Here is a 26,288-nt window from a genome sequence, read left to right as displayed (position 1 = left end):
AAGGGAAGCACTTTTCCCGCAGTCCGCAGCAGCTAGTCCGCATCAATTTTCTGCACATTTTGTGCAGATCCGCAGCAGAATCTGCAACGCAGATTCTGTGCGGCATTGATGCGGACAGTTGCGGAGGAAATCCGCCACGTGTGGTCATGCCCTAATACTGCCCCTATATACAAGAATATAACTAATATAATACTGCCTCCTATATACAAGAATATAACTACTATAATACTGCCCCTATATACAAGAATATAACTACTATAATACTGCTCCTATATACAAGAATATAACTACTATAATACTGCTCCTATATACAAGAATATAACTAGTATAATACTGCCCCTATATACAAGAATATAGCTACTATAATACTGCCCCTATATACAAGAATATAACTACTATAATACTGCTCCTATATACAAGAATATAACTACTATAATACTGCTCCTATATACAAGAATATAACTACTATAATACTGCTCCTATATACAAGAATATAACGACTATAATACTGCTCCTATATACAAGAATATAACTACCGTATATATCGGCGTACAAGACGACTTTTTACACCCTTAAAAAAATTTCAAAAGTGTGGGGTCGCCTTATATGCCGGATATTGTCTACATTAGGGATGCACATTGCAGCCGCACAGCTCAGTATAATACACATGAATGTATGGGAGCGCGGCTGCGGCTGTGTAATTCAGCCACAGCCCCGCTCCTGAGTCATAAGTTCGCGGGGTCAGGATGATGCAATGCGGCCAGCGCTGCACTAATGAGCGGCGGCACTGGAGACAGAACATGGCGGGCGCGCTACAAAACACCCCCATGTTCTGTCTTCAGTGCCTGAACTGCCGCTCATTAGTGCAGCGCCGGCCGCATCACCTCATGCTGACCGCGCGCGCACTTCCTGTCAGGAGCGGGGCAATGGCTGTATTACACAGCCGCAGCCCCGCTCTATAACGGCGGAGATCAGAGAAACCGCTCATCTCCGCCGTTCTTCCCCACATTCAGGGGAAAGTGAGAAGGGGGGATGCCCCTGGATCGCGTCACAGGGAATTCCTGTGACGCGACCGAGGGCCATACCATATATGGGCAGACAGCCCAGGGTCTATTGACGGACCCCAGGGCTGTCTTACCATATTTCATGTTGTTAGGACATACCCAAGTATGTCCTAACAACTGCCTGTGTATTATCCGTCCACAGGCTAATGTACTGGCACATATCTGATATATGTCAGTACATTAAAGTTTAAAAATAAAGTAAAAACAAAGTATTGTTAAATTGTAAAAAAAAATACACCTTCACCTTTTTTACAATAAACATTAAAAGAAGTCTCAATACATAAAATACACACATTCAGTAATGGCGCGGACAACAATGTTTTTGCATCATTTATGATGTGTACGCTGTAAAAAGGGCCCGCCCTTTCCTCTCATTCCCTGCCTCTCAGATCTCGCGCGATGAAGCAGCCTATCTGCGCATGTGCGAGTTCAAAGAGACAGAGAGTCCTGGGTCCTGCCGCCGATGGCCATAGTGAAGCGCTCCTGCCCGAAATGGTGAGTATATCTTAAATTCTATATTTTAAGGGTAAAAGTTGGGGGTCGTCTTATACGCCCAGTCGTCTTATACGCCGACATATACGGTACTATAATACTGCCCCTATATACAAGAATATAACTACTAGAATACTGCTCCTATATACAAGAATATAACTACTATAATACTGCTCCTATATACAAGAATATAACGACTATAATACTGCCCCTATATACAAGAATATAACTACTATAATACTGCTCCTATATACAAGAATATAACTACTATAATACTGCCCCTATATACAAGAATATAACTACTATAATACTGCTCCTATATACAAGAATATAACGACTATAATACTGCCCCTATATACAAGAATATAACTACTATAATACTGCCCCCTATATACAAGAATATAACTACTATAATACTACTCCTATATACAAGAATATAACTACTATAATACTGCTCCTATATACAAGAATATAACTACTATAATACTGCCCCTATATACAAGAATATAACTACTATAATACTGCCCCTATATACAAGAATATAACTACTATAATACTGCCCCTATATACAAGAATATAACTACTATAATACTGCTCCTATATACAAGAATATAACTACTATAATACTGCTCCTATATACAAGAATATAACTACTATAATACTGCTCCTATATACAAGAATATAACTACTATATTACTGCTCCTATATACAAGAATATAACTACTATAATACTGCCCCCTATATACAAGAATATAACTACTATAATACTGCTCCTATATACAAGAATATAACTACTATATTACTGCTCCTATATACAAGAATATATCTACTATAATACTGCCCCCCTATATACAAGAATATAACTACTGTAACGTTGAGCTCTATGTACAGGAATATAATCTTCTGTATTACTTTTCTCTATAGATAAGTATATAGATCTAAATAGGTTGGAGAACTGGAACAGCTTCCCCAGTAACAATAAGGGCATGTTTACACGTGGCAGAGTTTTTCCGCTGCAAATGTTGGTGCAGATTTGGGGCAATTACACAATGAATCTGCAGCAACATTTGCATATTTGACAGGTAATTCAGACGTTGCAGAAAAGATAGCGGACTTGCTACAGATTTCAGTTTTTGCATTAAGGCTGAAATCTGCAGTGAAATTCCGCTGCTTCTCCGCAACAGACAGCGCATGCTGCGGAGGGAAAATTCTGCGCCACAGCGTATGGTCCACAGCAGAGTTTTCCGTAATGTCTGAACTGACTTGCCCAAAAATGTATAGAAACAAATGTAAAAAACGGCCGCTGGAGAATTCCACAGCAATTCCACAGCAATTCCGCCACGTGTGAACCTGCCTTAGATGCCATTATTGGCTCTGAACTCTTTTGTTTGGAGTTCCACTTAGGCCGGATTCACACGAGCGTGTGCGTTTTGCGCATGCAAAAAACACTGCATTTTGCGTGCGCAAAAGGCACTTAACAGCTCGGTGTGTCAGCCCCGTAAGATGCGCGGCTGTGTGATTTTCGCGCAGCCGCCATCATTATGACACTCTGTTTGGATGTTTGTAGCACGTGGTGCTTTTCTGTTTTCATTCATACTTTTCACTGCTGTTGCGCGAATCACGCGTGTCCCACGGAAGGGCTTCCGTGTGGTGCGCGTGATTTTCACACACCCATTGACTTCAATGGGTGCGTGATGCGCGAAATACGCACAAAGAACGGACATGTCGTGAGTTTTTCGCAGCGGACTCACCCAGCGTAAAAATCACGCAGCTGTCTGCACTGCCCCATAGACTAACATAGGTCCGTGCGACACGCGTGAAAATAACGCGCGTTGTACGGACGTATATCCCGTTCGTCTGAATAAGCCCTCAAAAAAAAGTCAGTCCTCCTTGTAGAATGCATTCTTTTATTTTTCAGGCTGTCTGAGCCTTTCATCTTTTTGAGCTCTGACTCCATTATTAAAGAGATTTGAGCCTCTTCTATAGGTGACCTGGTTATAAATGATTGTTTCCCTCACGCAGACAGTCCAGCATATCCTGCTACCTCAGTCTGTGTAGTATTGTCTTTAAAATGTAATAGAAATGGTGGATAATTACAAGTTCCAGGGTCCGAAAGTTGACATAACTTTTTTCAAGTCTAGAGGGACCTGATCACGAGAGGGAGTCTGTAGCGGTTATGTAATAACTAGATATGTAAAAGATCTTATCAAGTAAATTGGGGAATTCTATTAAAAAAATCTATGAAAAATCAGATGGTAAATGTCTTTGAACTGACGGAAGGGGTTTACCCTTATGTACCCCCTGATGTACTGTTGTGATTTTAATATGACTGATCAGATGATCACTTAACACTCCAGGGAAACCAAAAACACATATGAGTAATCAGATGATCATGAAACAATCTGGGGAAAAAGTAGAAACTGTGTTATGCCAAGTGGATGACAGGGTGGTGCTTGACGCACGGCGCAAGAGAGAACCCCTGTGTTCACCCCGTGAAGCCGTGAACTGATCCTGTAATATAATTATTTTGCGGAGGACTACACAGCAGATGACATCACTTATGCAAAACTTTATGAATCACCCTTTAGTATCAAATATCTCACTGAGGTCAGCGGGTTAGTTCACGTGATTTAGAGCAGAGGAATCTTTTGACTATGCGGAAACTAAAAGAAATAAGGTAAAAACAAGGAGTACAGGAAGATGAATATTTCTGAAGGGTTTTTCCTCAGGAATAGAATCTTTAAATTAAAGCGTAAACTTTTTTTTTATGGAAATAAGATTTAATCATTGAATAATAAAAAGATCTGCAACTTTGTATAGACTGGATATAATTGTAGCAAACCCGCAGCTGTGAAAAATATTAGGTCTGTATAACAGCAGAGATGGGGAGGAATGGAAGCGCAAAGTCTATTTCAGAAACTTTTTATTTTACAATAGTTAGAGATTATCCGGGCACCAAAAATTGTATTGGATTAATATTTTTATGTGAAAAGAAGTCACTTACTAATGTACTTTCATTTTTAATAATTCGGTACTAAATCGTGCAGTTCAAACCCAGTGATTTGGTGCTGGAAGTCCTGTAGCTTTCCTAATATTGATGACGCACCGACACGGCCCCTGTGCTGTTTGTGTCAGCGTTTTATCAAGCGCATGACCGCAAGGGGCTGTAACATTGCCTATCGCTGGAGTCCCTGAGCAGAGAATGAGCTAGCATTTTGCTCAGGACTCCAACACTGCTCCCGATGTCAGTGACAGTGAGGCTGCTGGTAAGATTTCTATGTCGCCCCAGTGCTGGATTCTAAGCTACACTGCTCATTCCTGCTGTGTAATCTCCTCCATGCTGCTGCAACTTTATATATATATATATATATATTTATTTGTGATAGATACAGATAGGAGGGCAGGATTCTCCTGTTCTCTGTGTGTTGTGTATAGCAGACATGGTAGCAGTTAAGCTCTGCCCACTAGTTCAGGGGCAACCGACGTCAGTGCTGGATTCCCCGGGCAGAGCATCGTCCAATGCTCTACCCAGGATTTCCTGCGATAGGAAACCCCTGAAGTCACTGACCATATATGTCCCGGCCAGAGCGCTAGCTGATTCTCTACTTGGGGACTCCAGCGATAGTCAATGTTACAGCCCCTTGCGGTCGTGCGCTTGATAAGACGCCGACACGAACAGCACAGAAAGCAAGCCCTCAGTCACGTGGGGCCGTTTCGGCGCGTCATCAATATTAGGAAAGCTACAGGACTTCCGGGAACAATTCACTGGGTTTGAACTGCACGATTTAGTACCGAATTAAAAATTCAAGTACATTAGTAATTGACTTCTTTTCACATAAAAATATTAATCCAATGCAATTTTTGGTGCCCGGATAATCCCTTTAAAGTGGTTTTCTGAGATTTGGTTGAATTTGGGGAAGGTCTGTGGAATAATAAAAATATATAAGACTCTCTAAGCGATGGAACTGGTTATGAATTTTGTTTCTTGACATTACAACCCTTGGTTCATTCATTCTTATTTCACTTATTCAAGTATCAAAATGCATCAACATAAAGGGAAATTGTCTGATTTTATTTGTCCATTAAAGCCAAATGTAAATAAATATTTCTGTCATTGCAAAGCTCATACCAGTAAAAACCTTAACAAAAAGACTTGCGTAGTACATTATGCATATGTGGTTCCTGGGGTTGAGAGATGTCGTTCACCCACGGGAAGCAAAACTTAAAATTGGCCTTACATGAAATTGTCATGCAAGTTGTCTAGTGTGGTGGCATTCTCAAATTGTAAGTATGGACTAAAAGGCACAAGTCATGCCACCACTAAGGGTAAAAACAGTTTTATATACAGAAATCAGATAAGCAACACAGTTCTTGGATGTCGTAAGTTGAAAATGCCACCTCGTCAGCTGCTAATTATATGGCAAAATGGCCACAATTCTCTATGGTCTAAAACTCAAGGTTATATAGACTTGTAAATCCCATCTGTCTGACTTGAAAACATTTTCTAGTGCATGAAATTCTGTTGAATATGAAGACCACCTATTTTAGGGATGACAGCCTGACGTAAACCATTGAAGAACATCTGTGTAGACCAACAGCGTTTCTAAAATATTCCTCCTCCTTTGGAGACCTCGTGGATGATATTTTGTTGCCAGATAGAATCATGATAATATTGGATGTCAATGCGAAGACCCTTCAGTTTCTGTATCACATTCTGAAGAGCTTGATGTAGACCTTTGAAGAACATCTTTGTAGACCAAAAGCTTTTCAAAAACTTACAAAAACGTCACTACCTTTGGAGACTGAGCAGATGATAACGCTTTGTTGATCATTTTTGTTGTTGTGGTCATATAAAAATGCCAATAATGTTAAATGTCAATGTGTAGACCATACAGGTTCTATATTTCAGTCTGAAAACCCTGCCGAAGACCCTTCAATACCATCTTTGTAGTCCAACAGCTTTTTGGAAATATTTTTTTTACACATTCCTCCTCCTTCAGATGATATTTTATTGGTCATATTTTCTTTTCACATGGGATCTTGTAATTGTTGAATGTCAATGTGTAGACCATCCAGTTTCTACTTCTGAAGAGTTTGACGTAGACCATTGAAGAACTTCTATGTAGAACAACTCTTTATAAAACATTCCACTTTTTTGGCCCCTGAGCAGATGACGTTATGTTGTATGTCATGCCAAACTTGTCTGGTCTCCAACATATTCAGAAATGAATAAAAAACTGACGTTGGTGATGGTTGAAGAGTCGAGAGCCTGACCTTTGTTTCCTCTTCTTCCTGATGATTGGGACCCAAACCAAACCAACGATCAAGACCATTAGTCCAATCGAGAGGGCAACTGGTCCCAAGTTTTTTGAGACTGGTGCCGTTATGTACACAAAGTACATAGTGGTCAATATAATCCCTAATAAGAACACTGATCCCCCAATAGACATGATGATAATGGGCTTTTGATAAGTGTCCCAGGCACTTCGTTGGGCAGTGGTCCAAAGAGACTCACTTCTTGAACTACTGTACAATGTGCTTTCAGTCCTGCTGGTGACCAGGTCCTTGGATTCTGCAGATGAAGACCTTTCTACGCTGCTGTACTCACTGAGAAGAATGTGCTCTGGTGACTTGTCCATCTTTGCATTCTTCAGGTCAGCGACTAATACCTGTAACACATAATCGATATAGGTTTCAGTGTTTGGATTATTTTAATTTACGACTTCTCATTAGCACAGGCCATCAACATGCGATTGGTTGGGGTCTGACCCCAGCAGAATGAAGGTGCCGCAGCACTTGCTGGAGTTCTGCGGCACCTTCAATGTTTTTCTAGATGTGGCGGCGCATCAGTAAATGTGGCTGTGCATGGTATTGCAGCTAAGCCTTATAAACTAGATTGGGAGTGAGCTGAAGTACCTGGCACAGATGCATACACGGATGTGCCGCTGTACCCAGGACACGGTAAAGTTCCCAGGGATAGGCCATCAATAAAAATTCCTGGTAAACCCTTGAATCCCTAAAACAGGTTCTGATAGTAATGGGCTGCTGTACCCACTAAATGGCCCAAAACCTGCAGAATGGAATGAAATATAATGCGTCCTGTTTTTCCAGGCTAATCAGAAATAAAAAGAAGGGTTACCTGTCAGCATTTTTCCACCCTAAAGACCTGCCTGAGGCAGGATATACTACAAAGAAACCTTGAGTTGTCACGAGCAACTGTTGGCCTATCCACAGGATAGGTCATCAGTATATGATTGATGGGGGTCCGACACCCGGACCCCGCACCGATCAGCTGATCCGGCTGCCTCTGGGCGCCGGATGTTATGAAGGGTGTGCAGTATTCCATATGGAAGCAGATGGCTCCGACTACTGCATAGCGGCCGTGCTGCGGAACGGTCGACTACACTATTGCTTCCAGCAAAACAACGGGTCCGGTGCACAAAAGAGGCAAACGAAAACCTCGGCCACCAGCTCCGTCACCATTGAAATCAATGGTGATGGAAACGGAAACCTCTGGTTTCCGTTGATGTCAGTTTGTGTCTGCTCAGGGTCCCGTTCTGACGGAAACCTCTGACGGAACGTCAGAACGGGACCCCAACGAAGATGTGAACAGAGCCTTAAGTATAGGGTCAACTTATCCTAACATTTAATACTGCCTTACATCTTATCTTACTGCTTATCATTTTATGCCCCAGCCTGACAGACATTATTGAAACCAAGTAAGAGTAGAAGCTAGCTATGTTTTTCCATGCTGCCGTCACCATTGAACCACACTTCCCAGCATTTCTTGTTTCTCAATTTGTTAAACAAAAAAAAAAAACCCAAACAGCTCTACCCATGCAGGCTATACATTTGGATAACGTGTCTGGTCTGTCTGCCACATGTAATGAACAGATAAACATGTAGCTTCTAATACCAGATTTAGTCAAGCAGTGAGAGGGATGGAAGGGTTGTCTCATTGTGATTTTTTTTTTTTACATGAATATAATTTTTTATATTTACAAATAAATCACAGACGTTATCTACATACACAATGGAGAGACCATTAGATAGTTGGTTAAATAACAATGTTATGGACAGTCCTGTCAGTCACCCCACAGATGTATTTGATCAACAACAAGTCCCCCACAGCCCGCCCCTGTGGAATATAAAGAGAAAGCTCATTGCGATTGACTTATATGGGGACCTGAGACAAAGAGGGGCAAGACAAAATGGGTGACTGGTTGGCAAAGAAATTAGACCTTTTAGAGCGAATATGGCTGACAATGGTAGCTGACAGCTACTTCCTGTCCTAGAAACAACAAAAAACAGCTGAGCTTACACCTGTACAATCGTCACTTTACAAATGGATGCAGAAGCACATTCGATTTCATTTTTGTAAATATTTCTAAAGTCAGATGCCCTAATGTAAAGGAGTCAGACTCATTCTCTGATCTCCTTTAAATGGACACTAACATTTCAAACAACATATGCTCATCTAATAGTATACCTGATATAAATCAAATTTGTCATTTACTTACTGTTAAAATTCAGTGATTTCATCCAAGCAAAAGCTGTGTGAAGTTACTGCCACTAGGTGTCTCCCCTCTTGTAATCTGCTGTCCACCCCCTGTTGTAAAACAAAATCTGTCCCTGGTTACAGAACAGAATTGATGGGCTGCAGAAAGTGTGTGGGGCGTTATCTCTTAACTGCCTATACAAGTTTATGGGGCGGGGGAGTAGGTGAAATGAGCAGAGAGAGAGAGAGTCAGAAACAGACACACTGCATACAAGTCTATGGAGAGGCGAGGGGGAGCAGGAGCACAGTGAGAGGTACACAGACACGCTGCATATAAGTCTATGGAGAGGGGAGGGAAAGCAGGAGCTTAGTGAGAAACACACATGCTGCATACAAGTATATGGAGAAGGGAGGAGAGAGTAGAGTAAGAAACACAGACATACTGCATACACGTCTATGGAGAGGGGAGGAAGGAGCAGAGTAAGAAACACTCAGGCTGCTGGTAAGATTTCTATGTCACCCCAGTGCTGGATTCTAAGCTACACTGCTCATTTCTGCTGTGTAATCTCCTCCATGCTGCTGCAACATACATACATAAATATATATATATATATATATATATATATATATATATATATATTTGTGATAGATACAGATAGGAGGGCAGGATTCTCCGGTTCTCTGTGTGTTGTGTATAGCAGACATGGTAGCAGTTAAGCTCTGCCCACTAGTTCAGAGGCAACTGAGAATTAGAGATAGAACCCGCAGAAGGGAAAACGGCTAAATAATGTCATATACAAGTCATACAAGGGCCAGAAATAGTGTTCATCATGTACACACGTGACAACTTATTCTGAAAAGTGCCCTGAAAAGTTAGGTATGCTTTAAATAACTCAAGCAAATACTCTATCATAATGCTTTTGTTCCAGTATGAATTTGCTTGCCATCTACTTAACAAATCACAGGCAGGACATTTTGGAAGAGATCAAAGACAAAAAGAACGCAGGGGTCAAAATTAACCCTGATCGCTGAATCACTTAATGACTTATGGACTTAGTGTAAGGGGTGGAAGGATTACAGAGCATTCTTGACCACGGATACGGGACGTGAGATTAGCAGGTTCTTTGTATCGTGCCAAGCCGACTTGTACTCCAGTCCTGGACAATGTACAGTACAAGTACAGTTCTGTCATTTGGCCACAGTCATAGGAAATTTGGAGACTCAAGACAGAAGTTATAAGTGCACATTCCAGGTCAATTAGGAAGATCCAGATTCAAATTAAATACACATGTTGTGCGGGTTCAGCTTGTGACTTGCAGGCTCTTGAGCAACCTAAAGGGGCCAAAAATTAATCTGGAACTTGAAGTACGACAAAAATTGGCAATTGGGAGCATTAACCCCTTAAGGACACAGCCTGTTTTCACCTAATGGACCAGGCCATTTTTTTTCAAATCTGACATGTGTCATTTTCTATGATAATAACTTTGAAATGCTTATGTTTTTTCAAGCGATTCTGAGACTGTTTTCTCGTGACACATTGTGCTTTAAGTTATTGGTAAAATTTGGTCGATACATTCAGTATTTATTTGTGAAAAATACCAAAATTGTGAGAAAATTTGCAAAAATTAGCATTTTTCTAAATTTAAATGTATCTACTTGTAAAATAGATAGTAATACCACACAAAATAGTTACTAGTTAACATCACCCATATGTCTACTTTATGTTGGCATCGTTTTTTAAACATTCTTTTATTTTTCTAGGACGTTACAAGGCTTAGAACTTTAGCAGCAATTTCTCATATTTTCATGAAAATTTCCAAAGGCCATTTTTTCAGGGACCAGTTCAGTTCTGAAGTGGTTTTGGGGGCCTTATATATTAGAAACCCCCTATAAAACACCCCATTTTAAAAACTGCTCCCCTCAAAGTATTCAGAACAGCATTTTGAACGTTTCTTAACCCTTTTGGTGTTTCACAGGAATTAAAGCAAAGTGGAGGTGAAATTTACAAATTATTAATTTTTTTGCAGAAAATCTGTTTTAATAAAAAAAAATTCTGTAACACAGAAGGTTTTACCAGAGAAACGCAAATTCATGTTTATTGCCCAGATTCTGCCGTTTTTAGAAATATCCCACATGTGGCCCTAGTCTGCTACTGGACTGAAGGACCGGCCTCCGAAACAAGGGAGCATCTAGTGGATTTTGGGGCCTCCATTTTATTAGAATATATTTTAGGCACCATGTCAGGTTTGAAGAGGTGTTGGGGTGCCAAAACAATGGAAACCCCCCCAAAAAGACACTATTTGGCAATCTACACCCCTCAAGGAATTTATAAAGGGGTATAGTGAGCATTTTAACCCAGCAGGTTTTTTGCTGAATTTAGGGGAATTAGGATGTAAAAATAAAAATCGACATTTTTTTCCAATAAAATGTAGAAATCTTCAATATTTACAAGGCATAAAGGAGAAAAAGCAATTTCTCACGGATACGGCAATACCCCATATGTGGTAATAAACTGCTGTTTGGACCCATGACAAGGCTCAGAAGGGAAGGAACAATATTTGGCTTTTGAAGCTCAAGTTTTTGCTGGAATGGTTTTCGGTGCCATGTCGCATTTGCAAAGCCCCTGAGGGATCAAATCAGTGGAAACCACCCAAAAGTGACACCATCTGGGAAACTACACCCTGAAGGAATTTATCAAGGGGTATAGTGAGCATTTTGACCCCACATGTTTTTTGCTGAATTTAGTGGAATTAGGCCGGAGAAATGAAAATCTAAGTTTTTTCTAATAAAATGTAGATTTAGGTCAGATTTTTCCATTTTCACAATAGATAAAGGAGAAAAAAGTAACCCCACATTTGTAAAGCAAAGTCTTCTGAGCACGGCAATACCCCATATGTGGTGATAAACGGCTGTTTGCACCCACGGCAGGGCTTTGAAGGGAAGGAGCACCATTTGGCTTTTGGAGCTCAAATTTAGCTGGAATGGTTTTCGGGTGCCATGTCACATTTGCAAAGGCCCTAAGTGGACAAAACAGTGGAAACTATCCAAAAGTGACCCCATGTGGGAAACTAAACCCCTGAAGGAATTTATTTAGTGGTATAGTGAACATTTTGACGCCACAGTTTTTTTGCTGAATTTAGTGGAATTATGCTGTGAAATTAAATATTACTTTTCTTCTGATAAAACGTGGAAATTTTCAATTTTTCCAAGGAATAAAGGCGAAAATGCACCACAACATTTGAAAAGAAATTTCTCCCGATTACGTCAATACCGCATATGGGGTCATAAGCTGCTGTTTGGACCCACAGCAGGGCTCAGAAAGGCAGGAGCGCTATTTGGCATGCAGATTTTGCTGGCTTGGTTTTTGGGTGCCATGTTGCATTTGCAAAATCCTATAAGGTACCAAAATACAGTGGTAGCCCCCAAGAAGTGACCCCATTTTAGAAACTACACCCCTCAAGGCATTTATCATTTGCCTGGACATATGACAGGGCTCAGAAGTGAAGAGCACCATGCGCATTTGAGGTCTATTTTGGTGATTTTCACACCATTGGCCCACAATTCCAGGATTCTGGTCTGAGGTCAAATAGTAAAACAAACCCCCAATAGTGACCCCTATTTTGGAAACGACACCCCTTAAGGCATTTTAAGGGGTGTAGTGAGCCCACAGGTTTTTTTACATGAGAAATTAGTGCCCAGCAGATGGTGCAAAGTGAAAACTGCAATTTTCCACCGATATGCCATTTTAGCGCACAATATGTTGCGCCCAGTTTGTGCCACCGAAGACAAATACCTCATAAAATTTTAAGCGGGTTCTCCCGGGTATGGCGATGCCATATATGTGGACGTAAACTGATGTTTGGGCACGCTGTAGGGTTCAGAAGGGAGGGAGCGCCATTTGGCTTTTGGAGCACAGATTTTGCTTGGTAACCGTTCTGTTTGGGGTTTTGCTGGTATTTCAGTTATGATGTGGGGGCATATGTAATCTGTGCGGAGTTCATCAGGGAATAATAAGAGGGTATAATAATGGGGTAAATAAATAATAATCCGCAGATATGTGGCCGGTGTCGCACTGATAAATGGCGCCCGATCTCATCTGCTTTTTGAACACTCTGCACATTTTGCATCGCCATATTCTGAGATCCAGAACGTCTTTATTTTTTATCCGCCGAGGCGGTATGAGGGCTTATTTGTTGCGGGACAATCTGTAGTTTCCATTGGTACCATTTTGGGGTATATGCGATTTTTTGATCACTTTTTATTCCATTTTTTGGCAAGCAAGGTGACCAAAAACCAGCAATTCTGTTATGTTTTTTCTTACGGCGTTCACCGTGCGCTATAAATGACCATTTTACTTTATTCTGCGGGTCGATACGATTACAGCGATACCAAATGCATATAGTTTTTTTTACGTTTTACAGCGTTTGCGCAATAAAATCACTTTTTTAAAAATGTTATTTCTTGTCGCCATATTCTGAGAGCCAGAGCTTTTTTATTTTTCAGTCCAGAAATCTGTGGGAGAGCTTGTTTTTTGCGGGACTAGTTGTAGTTTTTATTGGTACTGTTTTGGGGTACATGCAACTTTTTGATCACGTTTTATTCCATGTTTTGAAAGGGATGGTGATAAAAAAAATAGCGATTCTGGCATTGTTTTTTACTTATCTTTTTTGCGGTGTTCACCGTGTGGGAAAAATAACATTCGAGTTTTATAGTTGGGGTCGTTACGGACGCGGCGATACCAAATTTGTGTACCTTTTTTACCGTGTTCATTTTGTTCCTATAATAAAATTATTATAGGAAAAAAGGCAATGTTTGTTTTTATTAACTTGAAACTTTTATTTTTACACTTTTATTCAACTGTTTTTTTTGTCCCACTTGGGGACTTGAGGTCCTGCACCTCTGATCTTTACTCTAATGCATTGCACTACCCACGTAGTGCAATGCATTAGAGCTGTCAGTCATTCACTGACAGCAAGCCCATTAGGTCCCATCTGTGGGCGGGGCCTAATAGGCTATCGTACGTGGTAGACCAAGAGGCTATTATTAGGCCTCCGTTTGCCATATCAACGATCGCTACAAACTACTAAGATACCGCGATCGCTTTTGTGTTAATGGCAGGGATCGGAGCTAGCTCCGTTCCCGGCCATTACAGCACGGAGTCAGCTGTAACATACAGCTGACACCGGCGGCTGATGGCGCAGGCTCAGCTTCTGAGCCTGCGCCATCTTTCTTTAGCGACCAGAAGCCTATTAGGCCCCGCCTCTGGGTGGGACCAGCAGGCTTCCGTACTTGGCAGACAGGAGGCCATTGTTAGGCCTCCAGTCTGCCAGAACAGCCATCGGAACCCCGCGATTTGCATTGCGGGGTTCCGATCTGCTAGGAAACACCATAGATACGGAGCTCGCTTTAGGGATGAGCTGTTTGCGGCACATTACTCCATTGTAGAATATTCCGGACTCTCTGAAGACCCAAATTACATGAAATGTGTAGATTTTGTCTTAACCATTGTACAGCTCCTGAATAATTTACCAAAGAGCAAACCATTAGCCACTTAACCCGCTCCTCTCATCACCACAGGGGAGACATCATTATCACAACCTAAGTGCAGGAATTTCCGGACAGACAAGCGTTGCAGATCTCACAAAATACACCATATTAAAAGTCTATAGTGACCACCTTCCTTTATATTTGTAAGATCTCTTCTGTCAGTGAATGGAAACATTGTTTTTTACATAAAAAGACTGAAAATCAATACAGACATAAAACTTCCCACAGCTGAGGGTTTGTTACAGTTGTAACAATCGTCTGTGAGCTAAACAGCTTGGATTGATACATTTTACCTGCACTGATACATTGTAGAAAACAATCAGGCCAGGAGAGATATTTGTGCTGCTGATGTGTTTAGCTCACAAACAATTGCCAAGACAGGATACAATTGTAACAAACCTTCAGCAGTGAGAAGTATTAGGTCTGTACAGGTTTTCTTCCTCTGGATGTACATAAAGCTGGCCATAACCTGGCCATTGTTTTAAAACTGTACGCATCTATAGGCAGTTTTTTTCTGCCTAACTTTCTTAAACCAACAATTATGCTGTTTGCTAAGGAAAATTAAAGTTACTCAACTTTGAATACTGATCTATATCCCGAGCAGAAAACGGACAGCAATCAGCGTAATGTTTATAAAGAAAGTTGAAGCCTTATGTACTTAGTAAAATTAAGGATTTCTCTGTACAGGTAAATTCCCTGATTTAATTAAAGCTTACCTAATTAGAATAAGCTGTCATATGTGTGTACATGAGGAATAACAATATTTCTGGCCATTATATCACGTGTATTCTATATTTTCTATCAGTTTTTCCCTCTGCAGACTATCTTTAAGGCTATGTTCACACGGAGTATTTTGGGGGAGGAATATCTGCCTCAAAGCTCCAAACGGAATTTTGAGGCAGATATTCCTCCCCCAAAATACTCCGTGTGAATAGCAATGATCGCGCCGTTTTTCGCCCGCGGCCATTGAGCGCCGCGGGCAGAAAACACGCTTTCTCCTGCCTCCCATTGAAGTCAATGGGAGGTCGGAGGCGGAAGCGCCCGAAGATAGGGCATGTCGCTTCTTTTTCCCGCGAGGCAGTTTTACTGCTCGCGGGAAAAAGACGCCGACGCCTCCCATTGAAATCAATGGGAGGCGTTCTCGGGCCGTTTCTGCCGAGTTTTGCGACGCGGTTTCCGCGTCAATAAATTCGGCAAAAGACCCCGTGTGAACATAGCCTAATTCTCAGTTTTTCCTGAGCTAGTGGGTGGAGAATAACTGCTGTCATGTCTGCTTTACACAGCACACATAGAGAAGAGGAGAATCCTTCTCTCCTTTTTTTCTTCTATCACATATATAGGAGCAACAGTAATATGGAAGAGATTATAGTAATGAGCAGTGTATCTGTGCATCCAGCACTGGGGTGAGGTATAACACTTAGGCCTCATTCACACGGCAGGGTTTCCCGGCCGGGTGCCGGCCGTTCATAAATCGGCCGGCACCCGGCTGCATTCGGAATAATAGACCCCTAATGAGGCTATTCACACGACCGATTTTTTGACGGCCGGGAAATCCGTCCGTCAAAAAATAGGACATGCTCTATCTTTGCCCGGGTACCCGGCCGCCCGGCTCCCATAGAAGTCTATGGGGCCGGGTATTACACGGCCATCACCGGAATGTGTTCCGAGTGATGGCCGGGTTTCCCGGCGCTTGCGCTCTATCTCCTCCTCCTCACAGCGCAGAGTGCATGTGAGGAGGAGGAGTTGATGCCATTCTGACGAATGGCATCGCTGCACACTGTGTGGCAGGGCCGGGGTGTACAGCAGGTGGAGGGAGCGCTGCGCTGGCTCCCGTCCTCTGCTTGTTTTCCTGGCCCGGCGACACCTTCGATGGCGCCGCTAGTAGCAGCAGCTGCTGCTGCTGCGGCTGCTACTACTGCAGCGACGCCACTATAGCAGAGCGGGGAGGTATCTCCCCGCTCTGCTATGTGCTAGCCGCACTTTAGCTCCTCGAAGGAGCGGAATCCCCGTGTTTTCGGGGATTCCGCTCCTGGACAGAGCGCTTGATGTCTCTGTCCATATCTGGGCAGTGACATCAGGGGAAACTCCTGAAGCGGAATCCCCGAACACATGGGGATTCCCCTTCAGGAGTTGCCGCTGATGTCACTGTCCGGATCTGCCCGGCCCGGCACGGATGCATAACTTTATGCAAACCGGCCGGGCAGAATGGCCGATTTTACCGGCCGGCACTCGGGCTCGGACGCGACCCGGTCGTGTGAATCCCGCCTTAGGCTGGGTTCACACGACCTATTTTCAGACATAATGGAGGCGTTTTACGCCTCGAATTACATCTGAAAAAACGGCTCCAATACGTCGGCAAACATCTGCCCATTACTTTCAATGGGCTTTACGATGTACTGTGCCGACGACCTGTAATTTTACGCGTCGCTGTCAAAAGACGGCGCGTAAAAATACAGCCTTGTCAAAAGAAATGCAGGACACTTCTTGGGACGTAATTGGAGCCGTTTTTCATTGACTCCAATGAAGAACAGCTCCAAATTACGTCCGTAAAAGACGCCCCGCAAAACGCGAGTACATGCAATTACGTCTGAAATTCAGGAGCTGTTTTCTCCTGAAAACAGCTCCGTAATTTCAGACGTAAATGCAGTTATCGTGTGCACATACCCTTACTAGAAGCTGCAGCAGCGTTTATGTCCCTCTCTGCCTCTCTCTCTCACTCTGTTCCTGCTCCCTCCTCCCAACCCCTCTCTATAGACTTTTACGGGCAGCTGCAACCTGATCCCTCAGTAGGCTGATTGTCATGTCTTGAGGAGATGGAAAAAACAGAGTGAGTGAACAGTTGGGGGGGGGGGGGGGGTGGTCGGAGAAAAGGAGCCCGATAAGTGGAGAAAGGCATCTTTCTATCTTTCTCTAATAATATATATTACCATGTTTCTTATATTCTGGTGTATTGATAGGCTGCATTATAAAGGATATTCATCACACATTTATTTCTTATTACATTATCACACATTTCTGACACTTCCATACATACACTTTTCTTTTTTACCACACATTCACACCTAAGGCTGGGTTCACACGACCTATTTTCAGACGTAAACGAGGTGTATTATGCCTCGTTTTACATCTGAAAATAGGGCTACAATACGTTGGCAAACATCTGCCCATTCATCTGAATGGGTTTGCAGACGTACTGTGCAGACAACCTGTCATTTACGCGTTGTCGTTTGACAGCTGTCAAACGACGACGCGTAAAAATACAGCCTCGTCAAAGAAGTTCAGGACACTTATATACATTATGTGCGGGACACTTCTTTCAGACGTAATTTGAGCCGTTCTTCATTGAAGTCAATGAAGCACAGCTCAAAATTTACGGCTGTCAGAGAAGCCTCGCAAAATGCGAGGAGGAGCATTTACGTCTGATACGAGGCAGCTGTTTTCTCCTGAAAACAGTCTGTCTTTTCAGAAGTAAAAGCCTCTCATCGTGTGCACATACCCTTAGCACTACACTAACACTGACATTCATTTATCACAGACTTGTGAGCGCTTAGTTCGCTACTCCCCTCAAGACTAGTGGGAGTGGTTATCACTATTTAATGCACCCTCTTTCTGCTGCATTTTTTGACCTGTCTGCGTCCTGCTGGGAACGGGTTTTCACCCACCCACTTAGTAAGTATGGCCTTTTTTGTGGTTTTGAAGTTATCTATGTCCCATTTTTTCTGCTGGTGTATTATAAAGGATATGAAGTGTCTCGGTGATGTCACTGGTTCCTGGTGTATTGATAGGCTGCATTCTCATGAATATGAAGGGTCTCGGTGATGTCACTGGTTCCTGGTGTATTGATAGGCTACATTCTCATGAATATGAAGGGTCTCGGTGATGTCACTGGTTCCTGGTGTATTGATAGGCCGTATTCTCATGAATATGAAGTATCTCGGTGAGGTCACTGGTTCCTGGTGAATTGATTGGCTGCATTATAAAGGATATGAAGTATCTCGGTGATGTCACTGGTTCCTGGTGTATTGATAGGCTGCATTCTCATGAATATGAAGGGTCTCGGTGATGTCACTGGTTCCTGGTGTATTGATAGGCTACATTCTCATGAATATGAAGGGTCTCGGTGATGTCACTGGTTCCTGGTGTATTGATAGGCCGTATTCTCATGAATATGAAGTATCTCGGTGAGGTCACTGGTTCCTGGTGAATTGATTGGCTGCATTATAAAGGATATGAAGTATCTCGGTGAGGTCACTGGTTCCTGGTGAATTGATTGGCTGTATTCTCATGAATATGAAGTGTCATCGATGTCACTGTTTTTTGCTGGAATTGATAGGCTGCATTCTCATGAGTATGAAGTGTCTCAGAGATTTCACTGGTTCCTGGTGAATTAATAGGCTGCATTCTCAAAATGTGAATGTTCTCATGGGACATGTCTGCTATATATTTTTGTATTAATTTTGATATTTTCTGTGGACAGTTCCACCATTAGGGTTGTTAATGCTGGGTAAATTCATTGTTTCATTCTGGTTATATTAAGACTCAATATCTCTGCAGCTGGCTCTGCCGACTTAACACTGGCGTGAGCTGTTTTGGGTACTACCCAGCTGGCATGAACCTGGGACTTGAGGCTCTGTCAATGGCTTTTAAGCTTTTCAGACTCTTTCCCTTATATGAAAGAATCCAATTAGTGGAATGCGAGAATTGCAGATGATGTATTCCGAGAGACAGTGATCTAGGATGGAGACTATGTGACCTCAAATCAGCACAGGGTAACCTCTAATAATACCAACTACATTACAGAAAGTGATGGCTAATTGCTCATTTCACTGCTTTATACAATCCTCCACAATCTCTTCATCCTGGGTCAGTCTGTGAAACCGTGGGTTATAAATTGGTTATCTCCATTGCATTCTTTGTAGTCCTAGATTCTGTGACTTAAAATTTTAGATCCTCCAGTCACAACCAAAGCTGCATTCACAGCTGCTTTTATGTTAGTTCTCATGCTGCAGGAACTCACATCTTCCTGCTGCCCCTGCTGGTTCAGTGCATGTACAACATATGCTCTATTGGGGTGCATTTTGGGAGTTTTGCTGGATACATCTGGCATTATACAGTGGCTTGTTCCACAATGTAATGAACCAGGGTGCAATGCTATATGGCACTGAAGAAATATAGGCGGTCCTGGGAAGCTGGAGGCAGGATGGATTTTGGTGAATCTGTTCCCTATAATGGTAAAAGGTTTGTAACTCAAAGAAAAAAACTTAAAGTAGATCTCAAGGTAAACTTGACAGCTTGGATTTTAATGCATTCAAATTTATGCTTACAGAAGTGGTGGAAGTTGAGCTATGGGCTGCTGTATGCAAGAACTGGGGAGCTGTTTAAAGAGGCTCTGTCACCAGATTTTGCAACCCCTATCTGCTATTGCAGCAGATCGGCGCTGCAATGTAGATTACAGTAACGTTTTTATTTTTAAAAAACGAGCATTTTTGGCCAAGTTATGACCATTTTTGTAGTTATGCAAATGAGGCTTGCAAAAGTCCAAGTGGGTGTGTTTAAAAGTAAAAGTACAACTGGGCGTGTATTATGTGCGTACATCGGGGTGTGTTTACTACTTTTACTAGCTGGGCGTTCTGATGAGAAGTATCATCCACTTCTCTACACAACGCCCAGCTTCTGACAGTGCAGATCTGTGACGTCACTCACAGGTCCTGCATCGTGTCGGCACCAGAGGCTACAGATGATTCTGCAGCAGCATCGGCGTTTGCAGGTAAGTAGCTACATCGACTTACCTGCAAACGCTGATGCTGCTGCAGAATCAACTGAAGCCTCTGGTGCCGATGTGTCCGACACGATGCAGGACCTGTGAGTGACGTCACAGATCTGCACTGCCAGAAGCTGGGCGTTGTGTAGAGAAGTGGATGATACTTCTCATCAGAACGCCCAGCTAGTAAAAGTAGTAAACACGCCCCGATGTACGCACATAATACACGCCCAGTTGTACTTTTACTTTTAAACACACCCACTTGGACTTTTGCAAGCCTCATTTGCATAACTACAAAAATGGTCATAACTTGGCCAAAAATGCTCGTTTTTTAAAAATAAAAACGTTACTCTTATCTACATTGCAGCGCCGATCTGCTGCAATAGCAGATAGGGGCTGCAAAATCTGGTGACAGAGCCTCTTTAAAGAGGCTCTGTCACCAGATTTTGCAACCCCTATCTCCTATTGCAGCAGATCGGCGCTGCAATGTAGATAAGAGTAACGTTTTTGTTTTTTTTCAAAAACAAGCATTTTTGGCCAAGTTATGACCATTTTTATATTTATGCAAATGAGCCTTTCTTAATTACAACTGGGCGTGTTTAAAGTTAAGTCCAACTGGGCGTGTATTGTGTGTGTACATCTGGGCGTGTATTGTGTGTGTACATCTGGGCGTGTATTGTGTGTGTACATCTGGGCGTGTATTATGTGCGTACATCGGGGCGTTTTTACTTCTTTTACTAGCTGGGCGTTGTGAATAGAAGTGTATGATGCTGACGAATCAGCATCATCCACTTCTCTTCGTTAACACCCAGCTTCTGGCAGTGCACAGACACACAGCGTGTTCTCGAGAGATCACGCTGTGACGTCACTTCCTGCCCCAGGTCCTGCATCGTGTCAGACGAGCGAGGACACATCGGCACCAGGCGACAGAGGCTACATCGACTTACCTGCAAACGCCGATGCTGCTGCAGAATCAACTGTAGCCTCTGTCGCCTGGTGCCGATGTGTCCTCGCTCGTCCGACACGATGCAGGACCTGGGGCAGGAAGTGACGTCACAGCGTGATCTCCCGAGGACACGCTGTGTGTCTGTGCACTGACAGAAGCTGGGTGTTAACGAAGAGAAGTGGATGATGCTGATTCGTCAGCATCATAAACTTCTATTCACAACGCCCAGCTAGTAAAACAAGTAAAAACACCCAGATGTACACACACAATACACGCCCACTTGGACATAACTTTAAACACGCCCAGTTGTACTTAAGAAAGGCTCATTTGCATAAATATAAAAATGGTCATAACTTAGCCAAAAATGCTCGTTTTTGAAAAAAACAAAAACGTTACTGTTATCTACATTGCAGCGCCGATCTGCTGCAATACGAGATAGAGGTTTGAAAATCTGGTGACAGAGCCTCTTTAAGTTGTGAATCACCTAAATCAGTTCTTCAGTGCAAGAACTTGGCATGCAGCAGGCTACATCTCAGCCTAATGGACCTGTGGAAGGGTTGTGGGACATTTAGTTTAACTTTTTATAAAATTGCACCATTAATAACTACTCCCAACTTTGAAAGACTGTAAAGAGGGACAACTAATATTTAAGCATGTTAAGCCACACCTCCAACTCCGGCCAATCCCTGTCCATACATGCCCAGTCCCCTTGGTGCGCCCACACTAATAGTGATTTCCTTTGTAAACGTGCTCATATGCAGCCACACACTTTCATAGTGCCCTCTTTGTGTGGCACACAGTAATAGTGTCCCGACACACTGATAAAACCTCCTTAGTGCCCGGCCCATCTCACTGTAATGATGCCCCTTTAGTGCCACCCACAGAGTATGAAGCTGCCATAGTGTCCTACCCAGCATGATCCCCTTTATAGTGCCACATACACAGAATAATGACGCCATAGTGCCCCCTACACAGTATGATGCTGCCATAGTTCCCCAAACAGTATGATACCCCCATAGTGCTCCACACACAGTATCATACCCCCATAGTGCCCCCACACTATAATGTACCTATAGTGCCCTCTGCACAGTATTATGCTCCTATACAGTGTCATGCCTCCAGAGTACTTCTCCACAGTATAATGTCCCCATAGTAACTTCCCACAGAATCATGCCCAACTAGTGCCCCAAACAGTATAATGCCTCCATAGTGCCCCCTACACAATATCATTCTCCCATACAGTGTCATGCCCCCATAGTGCCCCCACACAAAATAATGCTCCCATAGTGCCCCCACACAATATCATGCCCCCATGCATTGCCATGCCCACATAGTGCCCCCACACAGTAAAATGCTCCAATAGTGCTCCCACACAGTATTATGCGGCCATAGTGCCTCTCCACAATACAATTCTCTCTTAGTGCCTTCCCTCAGTATAATGCCCCCATAGTGCCCCTACACAGAATCATGCACCCATAGCACCCTCTACACCGCACAATGCCCTATATTTTCCCATACAGTATCATGCCCCCAAGTGCCTCACCATAGTATTTTTGCCCCTATTGAGTATCATGCCCTTATAGTGCCTCCGCCCAGTATCATGGCCCCATTCTGCTTCCCCACACTATAATGCCCCCATTGTGCCTTCCCACATTGAATTGCCCCCATAGTGCCCCCACACAGTATCATGCCCCGCATATTGCCTGCCACACAGTCATTCATCCATAGTTCCCCCTAGACAGTATCATGCCACCATAGTGTCCCCACACAGAATCATGCCCCTAGAGTGACCCTACACAGTAGAATACCCCTATAGTGCCCTGTACACAGTATCATGCTCCTATACGATATCATACCACCATAGTGCCCCCACCCAGTATAATGCCTCCCCACAGTATAATATTAGCCCCATAGTGTCCCCTATACAGAATCATACTGCCCCACACAGTTAAATGCCTTCATAGTGCCCCGTACACAGTATCATTCCACATAGTGGCCCCATACATTATAATTCACCAATAGTGCCACCACACTGTGTCATGCACCCATAGTGCCACTTCACAGTATTTTTGGCCCCATAGTGCCCAGTCACCACAGTATCATACCCCCATAGTGCCTCCTCACAATACAATGCCCCCATAGTGCCCCGTACATAGTGTTATGACCCTACAGTGCCCCCACACAGTATTTTTGACAACATAGTGCCCCGTACAGTATCATGCCACCATACTTCATCACCACAGTGTCGTGCCCCCCACGCACAATCTAATGCCCCCATATTGCCTCCCCACAGAATAATGCCCCATAGGATCCCAACACAGTATCATGTACCTATTGTGCCCCCACACACTATCACGCCCCCATAGTGCCTCCTACATAGTATCATGCCCTATAAAGCCCAAATAGTACCTCCTACACAGAAACAGTGCACCAAAAATACCCAAAATAAATACTCACATAGCCCCATTCCCACGATGAATAAAGCAGATCACTCTGCAGGTCTCCTGCGGTCTGTGGCTCTGCACAGGCAGGTGTGAGGATGTCACTGCATCGCGCCTGCCTGCGCCAAGCTGCTAACGGCACTGTTACAGTGTGACTGATGGAGCTCGCGGCTCCCTGCTCCACTATTGTATTCAGCTGCACCTACGTCCTCAGTATGCAGATGGACTTAAAATCGGGTCATGCGGCAGGCGTCCTGGGATCTTGGGACATCGCCCAGAATCTGGCACTGTCCCGTTGGATCTGGGACGTTTGGGAGGTGTGCAGTAATTACAAGTTACTCTCTTCTTGAAATGTTAATTATCAGGAACAATGTTCTGCTGTGCTGGTGTACCTAAGCCTATCATGTGTGATACTATCTGCTGAACCGGCGTATCTAATGGTATGTCCACACGGCTTAGCAAAATACGTCTGAAATTACAGAGCTGTTTTCAGGCGTAAACAGCTCCTGATTTCCAGACGTTTTTGTAACTACTCGCGTTTTTCGCTGCGTATTTTACGGCCGTCATTGGAGCTGTTTTTCAATGGAGTCAATGAAAAATGGCTCCAAAAACGTCCCAAGAAGTGACATGCACTTCATTGACGCGGGCGTCTTTTTACACGCCGTCTTTTGAAAGCGACGCGTAAAATGACACCTCGTCTGAACAGAACATCTTAAAACCCATTGCAAGCGCTGGGCAGATGTTTGTAGGCGCAATGGAGCCGTTTTTTCAGGCGTAATTCGAGGCGTAAAACTCACACGTGTGACACTGTCTGCTGAGTTTTGATAGGTGGGGGTCCGAGCACTAAGACCCCAACCGTTCATTAAAACCAAGAGGAAGAAGCACTCGGGTCAGCACCCTACCGCTTACTATCTGAATGTATTTTCTTGGAAAGCAGATCCGAAATGAAGCGGCACAGGCTCAGCCGAGCACTTCTACCAGTTCATTTTAGTGATTGGTGGGGGGCTCACTGCTCGAACCCCCACTGATTAAAACTTCTGACACGTCACTATGACATGTCAAAAGCTTTTTTAAAGTTTACTTACCCTGTCATATGTAATACTGTCTGCTGAGCTGTGTATCTAATCCTATCATGTGTGATACTGTCTGCTGAGCCGCTGTATCTAATCCTATCATGTGTGATACTGTCTGCTGAGCTGTGTATCTAATCCTATCATGTGTGATACTGTCTGCTGAGCTGTGTATCTAATCCTATCATGTGTGATACTGTCTGCTGAGCTGTGTATCTAATCCTATCATGTGTGATACTGTGCTGAGGTGTGTATCTAATCCTATCATGTGTGATACTGTTTGCTGATCTGTGTATCTAATCCTATCATGTATGATACTGTCTGCTGAGCTGTGTATCTAATCCTATCATGTGTGATACTATCTGCTGAGCTGTGTATCTAATCATATCATGTGTGATACTGTCTGCTGAGCTGTGTATCTAATCCTATCATGTGTGATACTGTCTGCTGAGCCGCTGTATCTAATCCTATCATGTGTGATACTGTCTGCTGAGCTGTGTATCTAATCCTATCATGTGTGATACTGTCTGCTGAGCTGTGTATCTAATCCTATCATGTGTGATACTGTCTGCTGAGCTGTGTATCTAATCCTATCATGTGTGATACTGTCTGCTGAGCTTGGCATCTAATCCTATCATGTGTGATACTGTCTGCTGAGCTGCTGTATCTAATCCTATCATGTGTGATACTGTCAGATGAGCTGTGTATCTAATCCTATCATGTGTGATACTGTCAGATGAGCTGTGTATCTAATCCTATCATGTGTGATACTGTCTGCTGAGCTGTGTATCTAATCCTATCATGTGTGATACTGTCTGCTGAGCTGCTGTATCTAATCCTATCATGTGTGATACTGTCTGCTGAGCCGCTGTATCTAATCCTATCATGTGTGATACTGTCTGCTGAGATGTGTATCTAATCCTATCATGTGTGATACTGTCTGCTGAGCTGCTGTATCTAATCCTATCATGTGTGATACTGTCTGCTGAGCCGCTGTATCTAATCCTACCATGTGTGATACTGTCTGCTGAGCTGTGTATCTAATCCTATCATGTGTGATACTGTCTGCTGAGCTGTGTATCTAATCCTATCATGTGTGATACTGTCTGCTGAGCTGCTGTATCTAATCCTATCATGTGTGATACTGTCTGCAGAGCTGTGTATCTAATCCTATCATATGTAATACTGTCTGCTGAGCTGTGTATCTAATCCTATCATGTGTGATACTGTCTGCTGAGCTGTGTATCTAATCCTATCATATGTAATACTGTCTGCTGAGCTGTGTATCTAATCCTATCATGTGTGATACTGTCTGCTGAGCCGCTGTATCTAATCCTATCATGTGTGATACTGTCTGCTGAGCTGTGTATCTAATCCTATCATGTGTGATACTGTCTGCTGAGCTGTGTATCTAATCCTATCATGTGTGATACTGTCTGCTGAGCTGTGTATCTAATCCTATCATGTGT

At 43.1% G+C, this 26,288-nt stretch overlaps 1 protein-coding gene across 1 annotated transcript in view; it reads right to left on the bottom strand.

Moving 5' to 3' along the window:
• LOC142665549 (forkhead box protein K2-like) overlaps window positions 1-19,032 on the bottom strand; it is a 46,920-nt gene extending 27,888 nt beyond the window's left edge. The window contains exons 1-2 of the mRNA XM_075845254.1: window positions 18,913-19,032; window positions 7,072-7,225 (exon numbers count right to left, since the gene is read on the bottom strand). Coding sequence (XP_075701369.1) covers window positions 7,072-7,225; window positions 18,913-19,032 — 274 coding nt within the window. The remainder of the gene's footprint in view (window positions 1-7,071; window positions 7,226-18,912) is intronic.
• Between the last annotated feature and the right edge of the window lie 7,256 nt (window positions 19,033-26,288).

This window comes from Rhinoderma darwinii, chromosome 13 (assembly GCF_050947455.1).
Source record: "Rhinoderma darwinii isolate aRhiDar2 chromosome 13, aRhiDar2.hap1, whole genome shotgun sequence".
NCBI lineage: Eukaryota > Metazoa > Chordata > Amphibia > Anura > Rhinodermatidae > Rhinoderma > Rhinoderma darwinii.
This window is presented reverse-complemented; position numbering and strand designations above follow the sequence as displayed.